The sequence below is a fragment of the Elephantulus edwardii genome, unplaced genomic scaffold (genome assembly GCF_000299155.1).
Source record: "Elephantulus edwardii isolate Elephantulus edwardi_28Jun2011 unplaced genomic scaffold, EleEdw1.0 scaffold00226, whole genome shotgun sequence".
Lineage (NCBI taxonomy): Eukaryota > Metazoa > Chordata > Mammalia > Macroscelidea > Macroscelididae > Elephantulus > Elephantulus edwardii.
Window position 1 is genome coordinate 3,212,283 of NW_006399976.1, and position 18,268 is coordinate 3,230,550.

The 18,268-nt window shown below is 51.7% G+C and overlaps 1 protein-coding gene across 1 annotated transcript; it reads left to right on the forward strand.

Annotated features, from left to right (window-relative positions):
- The first annotated feature begins 2,597 nt into the window (after positions 1–2,597).
- Positions 2,598–14,619, forward strand: RASAL3 (RAS protein activator like 3). Its single transcript, XM_006898338.1, has 17 exons — positions 2,598–2,874; positions 4,449–4,579; positions 4,692–4,773; positions 4,876–4,937; positions 5,529–5,599; positions 6,227–6,353; positions 6,447–6,545; positions 7,249–7,779; positions 8,354–8,498; positions 8,700–8,844; positions 10,096–10,332; positions 10,424–10,625; positions 10,733–10,851; positions 13,022–13,412; positions 13,636–13,793; positions 14,315–14,378; positions 14,476–14,619. Exons 1-17 carry the CDS (start codon positions 2,598–2,600, stop codon positions 14,617–14,619), a joined length of 2,985 nt encoding a protein of 994 aa, XP_006898400.1.
- Positions 14,620–18,268: the final 3,649 nt, after the last annotated feature.

Sequence of the window (18,268 nt, forward strand, 5' to 3'; positions counted from 1 at the left end):
ACAACCCTGGTGCACTCCCTTCCCAACTCCAAACCATGCAGTGTTCCCTCGCTCCGTTCACATAACAGTCTCCTGGTCCAAGTGTAGGTTCTGCATGAGCACAATCAAGAGCTCTGGGATTCCCATTCTTCTCAATGTCAGTCATAACTTGCTATGATCCCCACAGTCAAATACCTTTGTATAGTCAATAAAGCACAAACAAACATTTTTCTGATAATCCTTACTTTCAGTCAGGATCAATCTGACATCAGCAATGATACCTCAGGTGCCACTCCCTCTTCTAAATCCTGCTTGAGCTTCTGGCAATTCCCCATCTATGTACTGTTCCAGTCACTTTTTGAGTGATCTTCAGCAGTATTTTGTTTGTATGTGATATCACTGATACTGTTCGATAATTTCCACACTCAGTTGGATCACCTTTTTTTTTTTTTTGGAAATGGGAACAAATATGGACCTCTTCCAATCCATTGGCCAGACACAGCTGTCCTCCAAATTTCCTGGCATAGACTGGACTGCTGAGTGCATCCAAGGCTGCATCTGTTAATTGAAACAAATCAATTGATATTCCATCAATTCCTGGGGCCTTATTTTTTTGCCAGTGCCTTCAACGCAGTTTTCACTTCCTCCTTCAATATCATTGTCTCCCATTCATATGATACTTCCTGAAATTTTTCCGTGTCAATCAGTTCTTTCTGGTACAGTGACTCTGTGTATTCCCCCTGTGACAAGTCAATTAAAAGACACCAAAAAGCAACAAGAGCAGGAGGGAGGAGGAAATGGAGATTCATTGCTTGAATACCTCTGAGTCTCTGTTAACAGTGGTGGAATAATTTGGAAATGAATAGTGTTGATGGTTTCACAGCATGAAAGTAACATGTGAAATATGTTGAAATGGCAATATTTCTAGAGAGAGAGATATTTGTCATCCAGTTTGTTTCACACCATAGCTGACACTCAAGCAGGAAGAGACTGCCCATCTTTCTCCCTTGAAGCAGCTGGTAGATTTGAACCACCAGAGAAGCATGGCCTTTGTGTTAACTGCGCAACTGTCTACGGATAAGCCACCAGAGCTCCCAATATTTATTACGCGTATGTATTTGGAAGCAAGACCGGCATCCACTTCCTGAACAACATGCCTCCAGAAACTCTATGAACTTTGATAAATGTCGATGGCTGTAAAGGGGCTTCAGGCCTTTTGTTCATGGGGTCGCTATGAGGCATGCTAGACTCGAAGGCAATCAACAACAACAAAAACATATGTTTATATTCGCCACCATTCTCTATTCGGAGCCCTGGTGGCACAGTGAAGTCAGCACTCAAATGTTAACTGGAACAGTTCAAGCCCACCCGTGTCTCTACAGGAAAATGCTGTGGTAATCTGCATCTGTAAAGCCTGCAGCCTTGGAAACTCTATGGGGCAGTTCTAATCTCTTAGGGTCGCTATGAGTCAGGATTAACTTGATGACAACAGGTTTCATATCTCTTTCTATATATAGAGATAGATAGATATCTCGCTGGTGGCATAGTGGTTAAAGAGTTTGCTAACTGAAAGGTGAGCAGTTTAAACCCACCAGCTGCTTCAGGAAAAAGACGTGGCAGCTTGCTGTCACCAAAAGATTGCAATCTTGGGAACTCTACAGGGCTGCTCTAGTCTTCTCTGGGCGTGCTAAGAACCAGAATCAACTTGATGGCAACAATAAATAAATATTTTAAATCAAGTGGGTAGATGACACAGTTTGTACTCCCCTGCTAATTAAACGTTGATCAGGTTTTTGGGGGGTTGTTGTTGGGTTGTTGGGGTTTTTTTTAATCACCCACAAAAATTTATTAACTAGTTTAGTCTCTAAATAGATGAAAAACCATCCAATGATACTGCAGAAGAAAAAGAGCTGGCGATTTACTTCCATTGAGGTTACAACCAAGACAAATTTGACTCCAGAGCAGTTCTCCCCTATGACGCATGAGGTCGCCATGAGTCAGAATTGACGCCACCCTGGGTATTTCTGTGGGGTGCAGAGCCAGCGGAGGAAGTCCTAGGTTATAGGAGGAGTAAGTTCAGTTTTAGCAGAGTGCGCCAATTCTTTTTTCGCCCAGCAGCGGATGTGTTTCAGTTGCTCCATCCTCTCTCCAGCCTGTGCCCACTTTGCAGAAGAGACCACTGAGGCTCAGAGAGGCTGCCTCCAGGTCAGTGAGGAACTCTGGCTCCTTCAGGTCAGAAGCCTACTGCCACCTCTTCTCCCCTCAGCATCCTGCCCCTGCTGTACCCTCCCAGTCAAGTCGTGGGGTGGGACAGACAGGGTCACGTGGAATTGGGTTCAGCAGGAGGAAGCCAGGCAGGGTACACACCGCTGCTGAGTCTAGGGCCTGATCAGGACATAGAGAGAGGTAAGAGAGTTTCTAAGGGGAACGAGTGTGTGTACCCCCAAAGGGGTCCCTAGAGGCAGATCTGAGAGTGGGGAAGGGAGCGAAGGATGAAAGTAGCATGTGGGCAAATAATGACCAGAAATGCCTATCTCCCATTCCCCAGGGGCCCTGTCACCATGGACCCGTTGCCGATACACCAGTCCTCCCAACCCCAGCTTGCTGGCCCCACCTCGATGAGCTCCTACCGCTGGCACACAGGGAGCAGTGGGGAGAAAGGAGCTGGAGGCTTCCGATGGGGCCGGCTAGCAGGCTGGGGAAGGGCGCTGAGCCAACCAGAGACCACCGCCAGCAGCCAACCAGCACCTCGTTCGCTCTTCCGCCGGGTTCTCTCTGCACCCCCGAAAGAACCGAAGACCAGCCGCCTCAAGCTATCCAAGACTCTGTGGGGGAGGCATAAGAGTGCACCGTTGGAGCCGGAGCCAGGGCCAGAGCCAGAGCTAGAGGCCCCAGGTACATGGGTCCCCCCACCCTGCGCCCTGGCCGGGAAGGCCGGATGCTTGGGTTTTGTCTGCCTCCGGAGCATCAGTTCTACAGACGCAGGAAGTTGTGGGGAGTGCGAAAGCTCAGCAGGAAGTGGCTGGGGCCTGGCTGCCCTCTTCCCTCTTTCTACCTAACCCTGGGGGTGGGGGGTGGCGCTGAGGAGGCTGATATGAAGGAAATACTAGGGAGCTAGCGGCTGGGAGCCTCATCTGGGAAAGAGTTAAATAATAGACCCACAATAACACCGTCCTGATTCCAAATGGTTCTTGGCCCTGACAAGTCTCTCATAGCTGATGGACCAGGCTCAATACCTCTTACCCTCTTACTTGGATATCCACATCAGCTACCTCTCACTCTTCTGCTCTCCAGTCTGACCATTTTCTGTTGTTTATTATTATTATTATTATTATTTTAATGCAAGTTTACAGAGATTTAGGTTTTCCAGTCATTCTTTGTTGCACTTTTCTCCCTGCCCACTCCCTCCTCCCAATTCACTCTTCTCCTTGAAAAGAGAAACTCTTTCATTGTTATGCAATCCCTCCCAAGTCCACTCTACTGTGCAGCCTTCACTTTGAACTTGTGTAATGACAAGAACACCCATTCATATATCCCTTTTAAACAGTTCTCTCCCTCATCTGTTTCAATGCAATATACATCATTCCTCCCCTCTTTTTCTGTCTTCCCTCAACCCTGATGTCAGTTCCATTTTACAACAGTGGCCCTATGCAATATTTGTCCTTTTGTGACTAAGATATTTCACTCAGCATAATGTTCTCCACGGTAATCCATCTTGCATAGTATTTCATGAGTTCCTTGTTTTTCAAATTTTCTGTTATTTTTAAGCACCTCCCATCTTTGACTCATTATTTATGTAAGGGACCACAGCTGCTGCCTTGTATAATAACCTCTGGGACCTGTCTCTGTCTTGGTGAAGAGTTAGATTTGTTTCGGAAGCCTGGCTTAACCACTCACAAGCTGTGTGATGCTGGGGAAATCACTCAACCTCTCTGGGCTTTAGTTTTCTCAGTAAAAAGTCACACAAGGGTTGTTGGAAGACTAAATGAGAGAAGGAGTATGGAATAGTCATCACAGTACAGAGAAAGTGGACAGGGTACAGTTGCCAGTCATTCTTAGCCCTGACCTTTATCTTCTTGTATCTAATTATCTGGGCTCAGGGAGCACTGGTGGCCTAGTGGCAAGAAGCTGCACTGCAATCCCAGAGGTGCACGGTTTGAATCCACCAGAGGCTATGCTGGAGAAGGAGAGACAGTCTCCTCCTGTGCCAGTCAGATCCGATCTGGGCTCATCACCTCCTGCTCTCTTAGTTTCTTCACTTCTCTGAACCTCAGTTTCCCCAGCAGTCAAATGAGAACAATTATCCCCGATCAGTGTGGACAAGGCCCAGAGTGAGGTAGAGAACGTTCAGCCAGCTGGGTTGAAGGTAGGGGTGAACTCTAATAAACTTTGATAAATGTAGAGGAGTGGCTGTAGGGGAAAGAAAGGATGGCCAAGTCTCCAGTACTGTGTCCTCTGCTCAGAGCCAGGGCTGGAGCCAGAACCAGAGCCTCCTGCCCCACAGATCCCAGAGGCCCCTGCGCCCGATGTACCTGTCTGGGACATTGGGGGCTTCACCCTACTTGATGGAAGACTGGTGCTGCTTGGTGGTGAGGAGGAGGTGAGAAGGAGCATATGGGGGGGATATTTGAGAACGACTGGGAAGTGGTCTGCCTCTCCTCCTGCGTGCTTTCATGCCTCCCTTATCTGATTGCCTGCTCTCAAAGCAACAGGGTCTCCTCCGAAGGCCCCGGATGGGGAGTGGGAGCTCTGATGCCAGCATCCAGTTAGCCATAGGCAACCTCAAGGATATAGGTAAGCTTCAGGAATGGAGAGGGCTGGAGTGTTTGGGAGCCTCTCAAGATGAGTCAAAGTCTAAAATGACCACCCCCACCCCCAACTCCTAACCACTTACAGATCGGACCCCTGGAAGGCCCGAACCAGAGACTGCTGGTCCCAACCAGGTCCACAATGTTCGGGTGAGGCAACCATCAGAGGTGGAAGGAATGGGAGGAAGATCAAAGATGCTAAGACCCTCAGAACTTGAAAGGGGATTCTTGTTGTCTCATCCTGGGGAGCTCACTGCTCCTCAAGTTTCCAATTTGTCAAAGGGGCTAATGAGAGTAACTCTCTGGCATAACCTCTCAAGGTGTCTATGAGAACTCAAGGAAGAATGCAGAAATGCAGAAACAGGTGCTTTCAGAAATAGGCACTGTTGGTAGCCATTGTTATTATTCTTGCTAATGCAGCAGAAGGTCATCATGCTTGGAAGGGCAGAGGGACAGCGCAGGAGAGGAAGTCTCCAGTGAGACAGATTGACAAAGTAACTGGCATAAGGGTGGTAGGTGTTTCAGAGACAGTGAGGCTGGCACAAGATAGGGCTGTGTTCAGAGCCATTGTGCATAGAATCACTGAGTCGCAGATAACTTGATGGCACATAACAACAACAACAATGCAGATGGAACTTGTGGTCTTCCAAGCCCAGCAGATCCTCTCGGAGATGTTACAGGTAAACAAGGAGTGAGAAAGGAACACAGGGTTCTTTCCAGTTAACATCCTGCTCTCCACAGAGGTTACTCAAGAGGTTGAAAGAGAAGAAGAAATCCAAGTCGGAGCTGGGAAGCAATACTCCCCGGGATGGGTAAGGATCCCTGCGTAGCCAGGAGACCTGGAACTCAGCAGTGTCGTCCTCTAAATAATTCTTTCATTTAGATTGTCAACTATCCCCTGATGCCCACTCTGTGTCCCATGATAGGTCACAGTACAATCATTGAGGAATCGTCCACAAAGCCAGCCCTCAGTCTGAAAGGATAAAACAGAGCTAAATAGCACCCAAATACTAGACAGAGACCTACAGAGTGGGTGGAAGTTAACCAGGCCAAGAGAAGCAGGAAAAGCATTCCAGGCAGAAGGAGTATCATGTCCATATGCTAAGAGACCAGATTCAGTTTTGCAGGTTTAAGGGCTAAAAGGAAGGTAGCTAGAGCTGGAATTGAGAGTGAGGGAGTGAGAGAGATGAAGTTAACAGATTGCAAGAGCAGAGCTATATAGGGTCACACAGGGCATCTGGAAGAGTGGAGGGGTTATCCTAAAGCGTGGAGAGCCACAGCAGGTCTGGTCGAAGAAAAGGAATAGGGTCTAATTTAGGTTAAAGTCAGCCCTGCCACTCTACATCCTTGAAAGGAGTGTGTGTGTGTGTGTGTGTGTCTGTGTGTGTGTGTGTGTGTGTGTGTGTGTGTACGATAAACCCTCTACCGCCCCTCTCTAGGCCCCCCAGTGCTCTGGGATCTCGGGAATCACTAGCCACCCTCTCAGAGCTGGACCTAGGTGCTGAGCGGGACGTACGGGTCTGGCCACTGCACCCCAGCCTTCTGGGCGAACCCCACTGCTTCCAGGTAAACGCGGGCGACCCTCCAGTTTTATTTCAAGCCCAACCCTTTGTCTTTACCCCTTGTTTCAACCCCATCCCGGGACCGCTTGCCTAACAGGTAACGTGGACAGGCGGGAGTCGCTGCTTCTCTTGCCGCTCAGCCGCCGAGAGGGACCGCTGGATTGAGGACCTTCGTCGTCACTTCCAGCCAGATCAGGTCAGCGTTCTGCAGAAATCCTATCTAGCTACCCGGAGACTGCCACCCTATCCAGATGTTCCCATCCCATAATACTGCTCCTTAGATGCACTTGCTTGGCCGACTTTTGCAATCAATAAGAGAACCCCACTTCTTGGGAGTACAGCATCCCAGGCAGAACTGGGCCATTTCCGCCACCCTCTCCAAACCCCGCCCAAGGAACGCCTGTCCCGCCCACACCCTTTGCAAGGACCACAAGACACGCCCTCTTCTGTCAAGTACCAGCCGCTCCCCCTCCATATCTAAAGCCCCGCCTACCAGACAGTAGCCACGCCCCCTCCGGCAGAGGCTCTTGCAGACCTGGAGTCCCCATTTCTCAGATTGTTGTTGTCTCTTGACATCCAGTCTCTCCGACTCATAGCAACTCCACGTGTTCAGAATAGAACTGCTCCACTAAGTTTTCAAGGCTGCCACCTTTTGAAAGTTGATTGCTCCCATCCCCAGGGAGGAGATTCCAACCACCCTAACAACGAAGCTGTTAACCATTTGCGCCACCCAGAGACTCTTGTTCGATCAGGGAGACCCTCGGAAACGTAGGGCGCTTCTGCATGGCCTCACCCTCTTCCCCTCAGTGCCTGATGGCTTTCTTAGGGGCACAGAGAACGGGTTCGAGACCCCGCTCTGACTGCACCCTTCCCTCTGTAACACCTCACCCGGTCCCCAGGACAACGTGGAGCGGGACGAGACGTGGCTGAGCGTGTGGGTGCATGAGGCGAAGGGCTTGCCGCGGGTGGTGGACGTGCGCACTGAACTGTGGCTGGATGGAGCGCTGCTGGCGCGCACGGCGCCTCGAACTGGCCCGAGTCCCCTTTTCTGGGCTGAGCGCTTCCACTTCACCGGTTTACCGCCCGCTCAGCGCCTGTCGCTGCGACTGCGGGGCGCAGGCCCCGGGGGCACGGTACTGGGCCGGGTGGCATTGGCGCTGGCGGAGTTAGGCGCACCCTGCGGCCCCGCTGCCGGCCTGGAGCGCTGGTTCCCACTGCAAGGGGCACCAGCAGGCGCCGCGTTGAGGGCGCGGGCCCGAGCGCGGCGGCTGCGAGTGCTGCCATCCGAACGCTACAAGGAGCTGGCCGAGTTCCTCACTTTCCACTACGCGCGCCTCTGCGGGGCGCTCGAGTCGGCGCTGTCCGCTCAAACCAAGGAGGAGCTGGCGGCGGCCATGGTGCGCGTGCTGCGGGCCACTGGCCGGGTGCAGGTACGGAGCTGTGACCGCGCGGACTTAGAGAAGAACTCGGCATCAGGCGGCCACAAGGGGCGGGGCTGAGCCGGTGTCCAAGGGCCAGGGACACTGCTAGGGGCGGGGTCTGAGCATCAGCTTCGAGGGGCGGGAGCTGAGCAGGTTATAAGGGGCGGATCACTGTATAAGGGGTAGGGTCTTAGTGTCATTTGTGACAGCTTGGGAGACAGCTACTAGGGGCGGAGCCTGAACTTCAGTTTGAAGTGTGGGAACTTGGCGACACCTGTAAGGGGGCGGGGCACCGAAAAGGGAAGTTTGGAACGATAGCTGCAAGAGGCAGATGGTCCGTGCATCATCTTAGAGGGGCAAGTTAGGTGAAATAGGTGGAGTTTGAGGGGCACATTGGAGAGGTGGAGCAGTTGGGTCCAAAAGGCTCTGTTTTCTGCTGTGAGGGAACTTTTGTGAGCTCCAACCGTGAGGCCTCAGTAGCTTTAAGGACAAGGCTTGAAGCCCAAGTGTGATGGGTGAACCAATGGCCTGGATCCTCACCCCCCACCCCAATTTGCACAACACCATCCTTGGCTCTTTCCAGGCACTGGTGACAGACCTGGGCACTGCAGAGCTGGCACGCTGCGGAGGCCGGGAGGCGCTGCTGTTCCGGGAAAACACACTGGCCACCAAAGCCATTGACGAGTATATGAAGGTGGTGGCACAGGATTACCTCCAGGAGACCCTGGGTGAGCTGAGGGATGGGAGTCAGCGCCCTGCTGGGGTAGGCTGGGGGTCCTGAGTATCCTGGACTCTGATAATGGGTGGCACTGGGATCTTGGTGTAGGGATTAGAAATTCCCAAAGATATTAACTGTCTCTGGCGTCAGTTGGAGAGGTGGATGCTAGAGGTCATGTGCCCCAGCTTATTCTGGCTATGCTGGGCTGCAGGGCAGGCGGTTCGGCGTCTCTGTGCCTCCACTGAGGACTGTGAAGTGGATCCCAGCAAGTGCCCAGCTGCCGAGCTACCCCAGCACCAGGCCAGACTGCGAGAAGGCTGTGAAGAAGTCTTTGAGAACATCATCCACTCCTATGAGTGAGAATCAGGGCTTCTAGGACCTGCACTTACCTCTGTCCTTGGCCATGGCCCTGTTTGACGCCAGTCCCTAGTTAAGGCTGTCAGATGAAATACAGGACACTGAGTTAAATGTAGTGTAATATTTGTGGCACTGCTACTGTTCCTAGTTTGCATTAAGTTGATTCTATCTAACTGATGGCAATTTCATGCACCCAAGAGTGGAACAGCCACATTGGTTTTCTTGGCTATGATCTGAACGGAAGCAGATTGTCAGGCCTTCTCATCCACGGTGCCCATAGAGGGGCTCAAAGAACCTACATTTAGGTTTATAATTTAGCATATCACCCAGCGACCTAAAATTGATACATAAAACAAAAACCCTACTGCCTGAAAGTCTATTCCAATTCATGCTAAGTTTCCACTGGGTTTCCAAAAAGCTGTAAATGTTTACAAGAGGCGCTTTCCCGCCTTTCTCCTCCTGAGTGGCTGGTGTAGTCATGTTGCTGGCCTTTTGGTGAGCAGTCCAACATGTAGAGCACTACACCACCAGGGGTTCTGAGATGGACCCCTGGATGCCTATTTGGCACCTACTTCAAACTAAAATAATAATCTCTTGTTTATCTGAAATTCAGGTCCTGAATTTTTATTAGCTGAAATTCATTATTGTAATAATTTATTTTCTGAAATTCAGTGTCCTGAACTTTTATTAATTAAATCTGGCAATCCTACCCACACCCCTGTCCCGTGCCATTCGACCTGATCCCAAATAACTTAACCTTAGGTGACTCCATATCCCAATTCCATGCCACCTGATCCCATTTAGTGTAAAGCCTTGATCCTATGACTTCTGACTGCAGGTGATGCCATACCCCCCAACTCTGTACTCTGAACCTCAAATCTCTTGCCTCCTGAGCCCAAGTGTCTTAGGATTCCAAAGTTCTGACCTAAGTGACTCCCTACCCCAATGCCATTCTGCTTCATATCATGGGGCCTGGTTTTATGCCCAGTTAGAGCTACATCCCAACCTTATGAACTGTCTACATGGGACTCTGTATGCTCAGTTCCCAAGTCATGGGCCCCAGGGTTGTCAACCACTACCAAAAACCCTGACCCCATGCAGACCCATAATCCCAAGCATCATTATCCCAGGTGCTCTAATTCCTGGATCCAAACTACAGGCCGCTCCTGGCCCCTGACATCATGACCCTGACCACACATGACTTTGACGACCTTACCCTGTGCCTCTGACCACTGTCTCTTCTATCCCAGCTGGTTCCCAGCGGAGCTCCGCACCGTGTTCTCAGGCTGGAGGGAAGCATGCAAGGCACGTGGCTCTGAGGCACTGGGCCCGCGGCTAGTATGTGCCTCCCTCTTCCTGCGACTCCTGTGCCCTGCCATTCTGTCACCCAGCCTCTTTGGCCTGGCCCCAGAGCACCCAGCACCTGGCCCAGCCCGTACCCTCACGCTAATTGCCAAGGTCATCCAGAACCTTGCCAACCATGCCCCGTAAGTTCTGGGAGGTCAGGCTCTAGGTGGGAGTGGGAGAGAACGCACTGGTTGGTGCCTGACCTGACCCACTCAGCCTGGCTCCATTCAGGTTCGGTGAGAAGGAGGCCTACATGGACTTCATGAATAGCTTTCTGGAGGATCGAGGCCCAGCCATGCAACGCTTTTTAGACCAAGTGGCCACGGTGGATGTGGATGCAGCACCCAGTGGTTACCAAGGTGGCAGCGACCTGGCTTACCAGCTGGCAGTCCTTCATGCCCAGCTCTGCACCGTCTTTGCTGAGCTTGACCAGGTGTGGCCTGAGAACCTGGTACAGAACACACGTGGGGAGGCAAGGAAGCAGGGCGTCTCTGGCCCCAGCAAGCCTGCTCAACTGCCTCCCCTGTGCCTCACCACCAGGCCACCCGAGACAGCCTGGAACCTCTGCCCACCATCCTGCGAGCCATCACAGAAGGCCGGCCTGTGCCTGTGTCGGTGCCAATGCGTCTCCCACCTCCTCCAGTCCAGGTCCATGCCAGGTAACCCGGACTGCCCCGAATCTGCTCCAAGTTCCAGTGAGAGGTCCAAGGGAAGTTTAGGGCCAGAGTGTGGTCAGATGTGAAGACATGATCATGTCAGGAATCAGTGTCAGACACAGTGCTGGACAGAGGTCTGAGGCTGGAGAGAGTCATGCCAGTGGTCAGAGAGAGGTCACCTTTAGGGTCAGAGAGAGAAAATGAACTTGTGGTCAGAAGTAAGAGTTGAGTCTTAACTAGAAGTTGGGCATGGGGTCAAATCAGGGTTCAGTTTGGGGGTCAGATGCTAAAATGTGGTCAGTAAAGGTCAGGGATAAGTTCACATTGTAAAAAACAGAACTCAAGCTGAAAGTCTTATGGAATACAGATTATGAAATAGGGTTACATCAATGATTATCAATAGGCACACATTTGATGACAGAGGTCAGGGCCTACTCTAGAGTCTGTCCTGAGGCAGGAAGAGAATTGGTTTAAGGTCAGAGGAGGAGTATAAGGCCGTGGGAAAAGAAGAGAGTGCCTTTGCAAACAAAGTCCAGGTTCAAGATCAGGTTGGAATGAGAAGTTCCATAGAGGGTCAGGTCAAGGGTGGCAGCAGTCAAAGATCAGGGCTGAAGCTGTTGTTGTTATATGCCATAGTGACCCTGTGTACAACAGCCCTAGACCCTGCTCTATCCTGTGCCAATTGCACTGCCTCTGACACATCCATCCCGATTACCCCAGTCACTGAATCAATCCACCTCACAGAGGGCCTTCCTCTTCTGCGCTGTCCCTCCACCCTCCCAAGCATGATGTCCCTCTCCAAGGACCGGTCCCATCTTACAACATGTCCAAAGTATGTCAGACAAAGCCCCAGAATCCTTGCCTCCCGGGAGCAGCCTGGTTTAACCCTCTCCAGGATGAATCTGTTTATTTTCCTAGTAGTGCATGGTACCCTCAATACTCTTCTCCAGCACCACAGCTCAAAGGCATCAATTCTCCTTCTATCCTTCCTAGTCATTGTCCAACTCTCTGATGCATAGCAAGTGATTGCAAAGACCAAGGCCTGTATCAGATGCACCTTAGTCTCCAAAGACACACCGTTGCTCTTGAGTTCTTTAGAGAGGTCCCTAACAGCAGACTTTCCCATTGCAATATGTTTTTTTATTTCCTGGCTGCTGGTACCAAGAGTGTTGACCGTGGAGCCGGTTGTACACAGGGTTTTTAGAGGCCTGCTATTTCAGAAATGAATGGCCAATCCTTCTTCCTAGTCTGTCTTAATCTGAATGTTTAGATTTAGAGGAGTATCTGACAGAGAAGCAATTTATGGAGCAGTGAAAGATAAATCCCTCACTGTGGAGTTAACCATTAGTTACAGTGTTGTCCCTGCTCTTATAGGCTGAAGCTAGAGAATGTTAAAATGGGTCCACATCAAGGGTCCTGGCCTGTATTGTCGTCAGAAACTATGGAGAGAGTCAGAAGGCAAGACGAAGTTCTCATAGAGGTCAAGGTCACACAGAAATAAGACCAGGAGCAGGGCCATTTCTAGACCCCTCGAGGGCAGAACATGGACCACCTCCTCCTGTGTGATTTACAACCCAGCCATGACTCAATGGCAAATGAGGTGTTTTGAGATTGAGAAATGGAGAAGATGCTGGAAGACTGACCTATAAGGGAGTGCTGGTGAAGAATGCAGCCTGCAGTGAGTTGCACCGGTCAGAGCCTCTCAGGCACCTGTAATCCAGCAGCTCCGAGGGTGAAATGAAAGGTGGGCACTTTCCTCTGAAAACCAGCTGGAAAGTTAGCTATGAGTGGAAGGCAGTGAGAGTAGAGAACTGATTAAATGTTGGTGATTTGAATTTACCCGAGTAGTACCACTGAAGAAAGTCCTGGTGATTCACTTCTATAAAGATTTAAAAACAACAACAAAAACAACAACAACAAAAAAAAAACCAAAACAAAACAACAACAACAAAAAAAACACAACCAAACAAACACAAACCAACAACAACCACACACCACCTCCATGGAGCAGTTCCAGTCTAAGAGCCACGGTCCTCATGAGTGGACCCAATCCTCTAAGCTACAGGTTCGATTTTGATTGGAGGTGCATTTCTGACGCCAGGTCACTTTAGGGATAGGGTCTTTTTTAGGAGTCAGTTGAGAGTCTCAGTCTCCCACCTCCACCCCCCCCCAGCTTCTCCGCAGGGGAGAAGCCTGGCTTCCTGGCCCCTCGGGACCTACCCAAGCACACCCCCCTCATCTCCAAGAGCCAGTCCCTGAGAAACGACCACGGCTCGGGGGCTTGGGCCCGGAGGCGACCGGACGAGGAGCTCCCAGCGCGCAGGCCCCGGCCTGTGCAGCGAACGCAGAGTGTCCCCGCTGGCCGCCCCGCCTGCCGCCGCCCGTCCACAGGGCCCCGGCCGCGACCCAAGGGATCCCTGCGCACCGGTCCCGCGCCCCGCGGCCGACCATGGACCGGGATCTCCTCGTCCCTGCCTCGGAAATCATCTGTGCCCTGGCAGCGCCAGTTGGATCAGCCGCGGGACAGAGACCAGATACCCGGCAAGCACCGACCGGTGGGCAAGGTGAGATCTGACCCAGGTCCACTCAAGCGCTGGAGGAGGGCGCAGGGGGAAAGGTTCATACGCCGAGATTGCTGTGTGAGCCCGGGCCCTCTCTGTTTCCTCCACTGTACTAAGAGGCAGCGATGCTCCTTAGCCAAGCAGGGCCGAGGTGTAGGGGAGCGCGCCGGCCACGAGTGGGAGGGGCGGCACCGCACGGTAGGTGACAGCTGCCCGCTCCCCACAGCTGGCCGAGCTGCAGAGCGAGGTGTCTGCGGTGCGCGAGGAGCACAAGGAGCTGTCCAGCCTCGTAGAGGCTCTGGGCGCCCAAGTCCGGACCTTGGCGGAGCAGCAGGAGCACTTTCGGAGGCAGCTGCAGGACCTGGACACCAGGTTCAGCGCAGGGTGAGCGATGTCTTCTGCAGACCGTGAAGGCCTCTCGCACTCCTGCAGGCCCCGCCCCTTCATCCACCCGCCCCCAGACGGACCTGCTCCAATCAGACCTGCCCAGACCCCTGGGGCTCACAGGTCTACTTTCCCGCCCTGTCTCAATCACTGCAGGCAGAGCTTCACGCCCTTGGTCAGGCACACCCCCTTGGTCACCCTTTCCCCGGGTGGCCCTGTCCCTTAGGTCACTAGGCCTCTCGTCTAGACTCCATCTCCAAGTCAACGCATCTCATCCAGGCTGACCCTTCGTGAGGTCTCTCCTGGGTCCTGGTAAAGGTCCAACCAGGGGGCTAGTCAATCATCCCCACCCCTGTGTTCGCTGACCTCTCCCCCTCCTCTGGGACAGCACCAAACAGCAAACAACAACCCTCCAGCCAGCACAAACCCACCCCATCCCGTGGGTCTCTGACCTTCCACTGAAGAGCTGGAAGGGTGCTCTTCAGGCTCTGACCTGCCCCCCTCATCTCTGACCCTCACAGGATCTTGCAGTTGGAACCAGAGAGGAAGGCTCTGAGTAGTGATAGTCATAGGCTGAAGAGTCTGGTGAGACCCCCCTGCCCGAGATCTCTGAGGGGCAAGAGCCAGAGGTGGGATGTAAGCCCCCGTGGCTTTGAGCCCACCACCCTTACTGCCCCCTCAGGAGAACCGCTTGGCTGAGATGGACCACACTCAGGCCCAGTTGAAGGATGCCCTGCAAAGCCTCCAGCTTCTGCCCAGGACTCCGGGGACCAGGAACCAACCCGGGCCTCTCAAAGCACCCTGCTCCAACGGAGACACCACCTGAACTCCCCACTCCACCCTCCATGGTCGGGGAGCAGCGATGGTGACCCCTACTTCAGCCCTATGTGGCCTACCATGAGGAGCAGAGCTGCCTTTCTGGAATTATGAGGCTGTCCAGTAAAATCTTTATTTCCGTAAAATCAGTGGTTTCTCTGCCCATCAGAAAGCAAGCTCCTCCCCTCACCATTCCCAGACGCTACCTTAATTAGCAGGGGTGTCACATGTAAAGGAGAGTCTCCCTGCTATGGAACCTTAGGCCTTCATCCTCTCAGCCTGTTTCCTCATCTGTAAAATGGATCTAAACTTCTCTACACAGTGGATGAATCACAGTTCAAGGAGTCCAATAAAAAGCGGTACCTACTTCCCACCCAAGCCCTATATCCTATCCCCAAAACTCCTCAGACCCTCAAAGGAAAAAAAATCTTCCTAGCCTCCCCCAGCCCCCATCTCCCAAACCAGGGAGAGATGCTGAGCTTCCTCACAATGAAGGGGCATGGATCTGCCCTTTGGAGTTGTCTGGGAAGTAAATAATGAAGGGAAGGATGCTGGGGGGTATGGAGAGATGGTTAGATCCTTCAGTGAATGTGTGTGTAAATGATCAATTCATTTGAATCATGGAGGTAGTGGAAATGTGGGTGAACGGATTAGCCTTTGCTGGATGTTTGAGTTAGTGGGTGAATGGATGGTTCATTAGACAGGATGGTATGTCTGCCTAGAAAGATCTGGCTCATCATCATTGTTTTTGTTGTTGTGCACCATGAATAGGAACCAACTCATGGGTGACCCTCTGGTAGGTTTTTAAAGGTAGCTAATCTGCAGAAAATGTATTGCGATGGGAAAGTCGGCTGTTAGGGACCTCTCCAGGGTACTGAAGAGCAATCGTGTCACTCTGGAGACTAAGGTATGTCAGATACAGGCTATGGTCTTTGTAACCACTTACGTTGCATCAGAGAGTTGGACAATGACTAGGGAGGATAGAAGGAGAATTGATGCCTTTGAGCTGCAGTGCTGGAGAAGAGTATTGAATGTACCATGGACTGCTAAGAAAACAAACAGATTCATCCTGAAAAGGGTCAAACCAGGCTGCCTCCTTGGAGGCGAGGATTCTGGGGCTTCGTCTGACATAGTTTGGACATGTTGTAAGGAGGGACAGGTCCTTGGAGAGGAACATCATGCTTGGGAGGGTGGAGGGACAGCACAGGAGGGGAAGACCCTCTATGAGGTGGATTGATTCAGTGACTGGGATAATCGGGATGGGTGTGTCAGAGGCACAGGATAGAGCAGGGTTTAGGGCTGTTGTACATAGGGTTGCTATGAGTCTCAAGCAACTCGACAGCACATAACAACAACAATCTGCAGGAGGAGATTGCCCTCTCTCATGCAGAGCACCTGGAAAATTCAAACTGTGCATCTTTGGGCTGGCAGTACAATTCCTTACCATTAGACCACCAGAGCTCGCTTGCCTTTTAGTGGGAAATAAATATTACTTGTATGTGCTCGGTAGGGTGGAGAGACAGTGCAGGAGAGGAAAACCCCGGATGAGATGTATTGATACAGTAACTAGGGCAATGGGGGTAGATATGTCGGAGTTAGTAAGACTGGCACAGGACAGGGCCAGCTTCACAGCTGTTCTACATGGGGTGGCTGTGAGTTGCAGGCGACTTGACAGCACATAACAGCAACAAACAACATATATTGTACATGTATTTATTGAAGTTGACTGAGATTCTGAGTAGGATACTGAGGAAAAATAATGAACTAGGCAGAGAAGATCCCTGTCCTCACTGAGCTTTTATTCTAGTAGAAGAGACAGATAAATTACCATGTAATTGTTGGGTGTGTGGATGAATGATTGGGTAGCAGGATGGATGGAAAGCTGTGCTGGTGGTTACTTGGTTGTGTGAATAAATAGCTAAATGTTGGGTGAGAAGATGGATAAACAGATTACAGGGTGGGTTGGGCAGGTCTTTGGATGGGTTGATATGTGGGGCTCTGGAAAGAGCTTGATCAGAATCAGATTAAGTAGAATTAGATTGATAATGGTTGAGTAAATAAATGGGAGGTGGTTAGAAGAGAAGATGGATGATTGAGTAGATAAATGAATGGGATTAAGTGATCAATTGCATGACTAGAATGAGGAGATAGAAGGGTGATTTGGACAGGTGTTTGAATGGGTAAGGGAGACACTGAGAGTGGTTAGGTAGTGGGCTCGTGAGCAGATAGATATGTTGTTGTTATGTGTCATTGAGTCGCTTGCGACTCATAGCGACCCTATGTACAACAGCCCTAAACTCTGCTCTGTCCTGGGCCAATCGCACTGTCTCCGATAACACCCATCCCAATTGCCCCAGTCACTGAATCAATCCACCTCATAGAGGGTCGTCCCCTCCTGCGCTGTCCCTCCACCCTCCCAAGCATGATGTTCCTCCCCAAGGACCTGTCCCTCCTTACAACATGTCCAAACTATGTTAGACGAAGCCTCAGAATCCTTGTCTCCAAGGAGCCGCCGGGTTTAACCCTTTCCAGTATGAATCTGTTTGTGTTCTTAGCAGTCCATGGTACATTCAATACTCTTCTCCAGCACCACAGCTCAAAGGCATCAATTCTCCTTCTATAGGAAGTTAATTGATTGGGTGAGCTGAATGTGTAGATGGTTGAACAAGTGGTTGGAGGATTGAATGGATGGATGATTCACTGATTGGGTGGGATTGGTTGGTGACATCTGTGAAAGAAAGGGTGGGGAGATTAATGAGCAAGTAGATAGGATGAGTTATGGAAGGGTTTGGATGAGAGGATGACATGTAGATAGATAACTGGTCAACTAAATAAGCCAGATGCTTATTGAGTGGTGGATGGGTAGACTGGATGGATGAGTGGGTAGATAGTTGGAGGGGTGAGTGATGACTTGACTGGATGGGATTAGTTCATTGATGTGGTATGTAGTCGTACAGTCCAGAGATGGACCCATGGCGGATGTGCATGATGAAGAAAGACGTGGCACTGAGGATCTAGGCCTGCTCTGGGAGCACAGAGGTACTCAAGTCCAGTGACAACAAGGTAAGGAAAGAGTGAGTTTGTGGTCAGTAGTTTCGAGGTAGGGGTCTTAAAGGCTAAGGACTGACTGGACAGAGTTGATGATCCATGGGGAGACTTCACTGCCATCCCTCCTTTTTTCTGATCCATAGGGTCTACCTATGAATAATCAATGGAATGAGGGGGAGTCACTGGGGGCAAAGGGACTAGGGTGTTGTCATGGTAACAGAACCTCTCTCTGGACTCTCAGGCCGCGCGGGCCCTTTAAGGGTGACCCGCTGGCCACTCCCAACATGGCGGCGCACCCGTAGGCTGCCCCCCCCTGGGCGGCGCAGAGGGGGGGAGGGGGGGATTTCTGGACCTCCCCATCATGGCGGCGCGGCGGGGCTGTCGCGCTGAGGTCACGGCGGCGCGCCGGGGGGGCGGGGCGGCGGGGGGAGCGATTTAAAGGGACAATGTCCCCCGAGCGGTGGAGGCGGCGGCAGCTGCGGAGGCCGCGGCACCGGCACCGGGAGCGGTAGCGGCGGTCTCAGCAGCGACGGCCGCACCAAGCAGCGGAACCCCGAGCCTCGGCGTCCCACGGGCGGCGTCGCATCCCCGGTGAGGCCCGGCCCGGCCCG

Bases quoted from the DNA above. Each gene is read 5' to 3' on its own strand.
- RASAL3 (XM_006898338.1), top strand. From the start codon at position 2,598: ATGAGCTCCTACCGCTGGCACACAGGGAGCAGTGGGGAGAAAGGAGCT. The intron at 10,626-10,732 runs GTGTGGCCTGAG...CCTCACCACCAG, and splicing joins TCTTTGCTGAGCTTGACCAG to GCCACCCGAGACAGCCTGGA. The intron at 10,852-13,021 runs GTAACCCGGACT...ACCCCCCCCCAG, and splicing joins CCAGTCCAGGTCCATGCCAG to CTTCTCCGCAGGGGAGAAGC.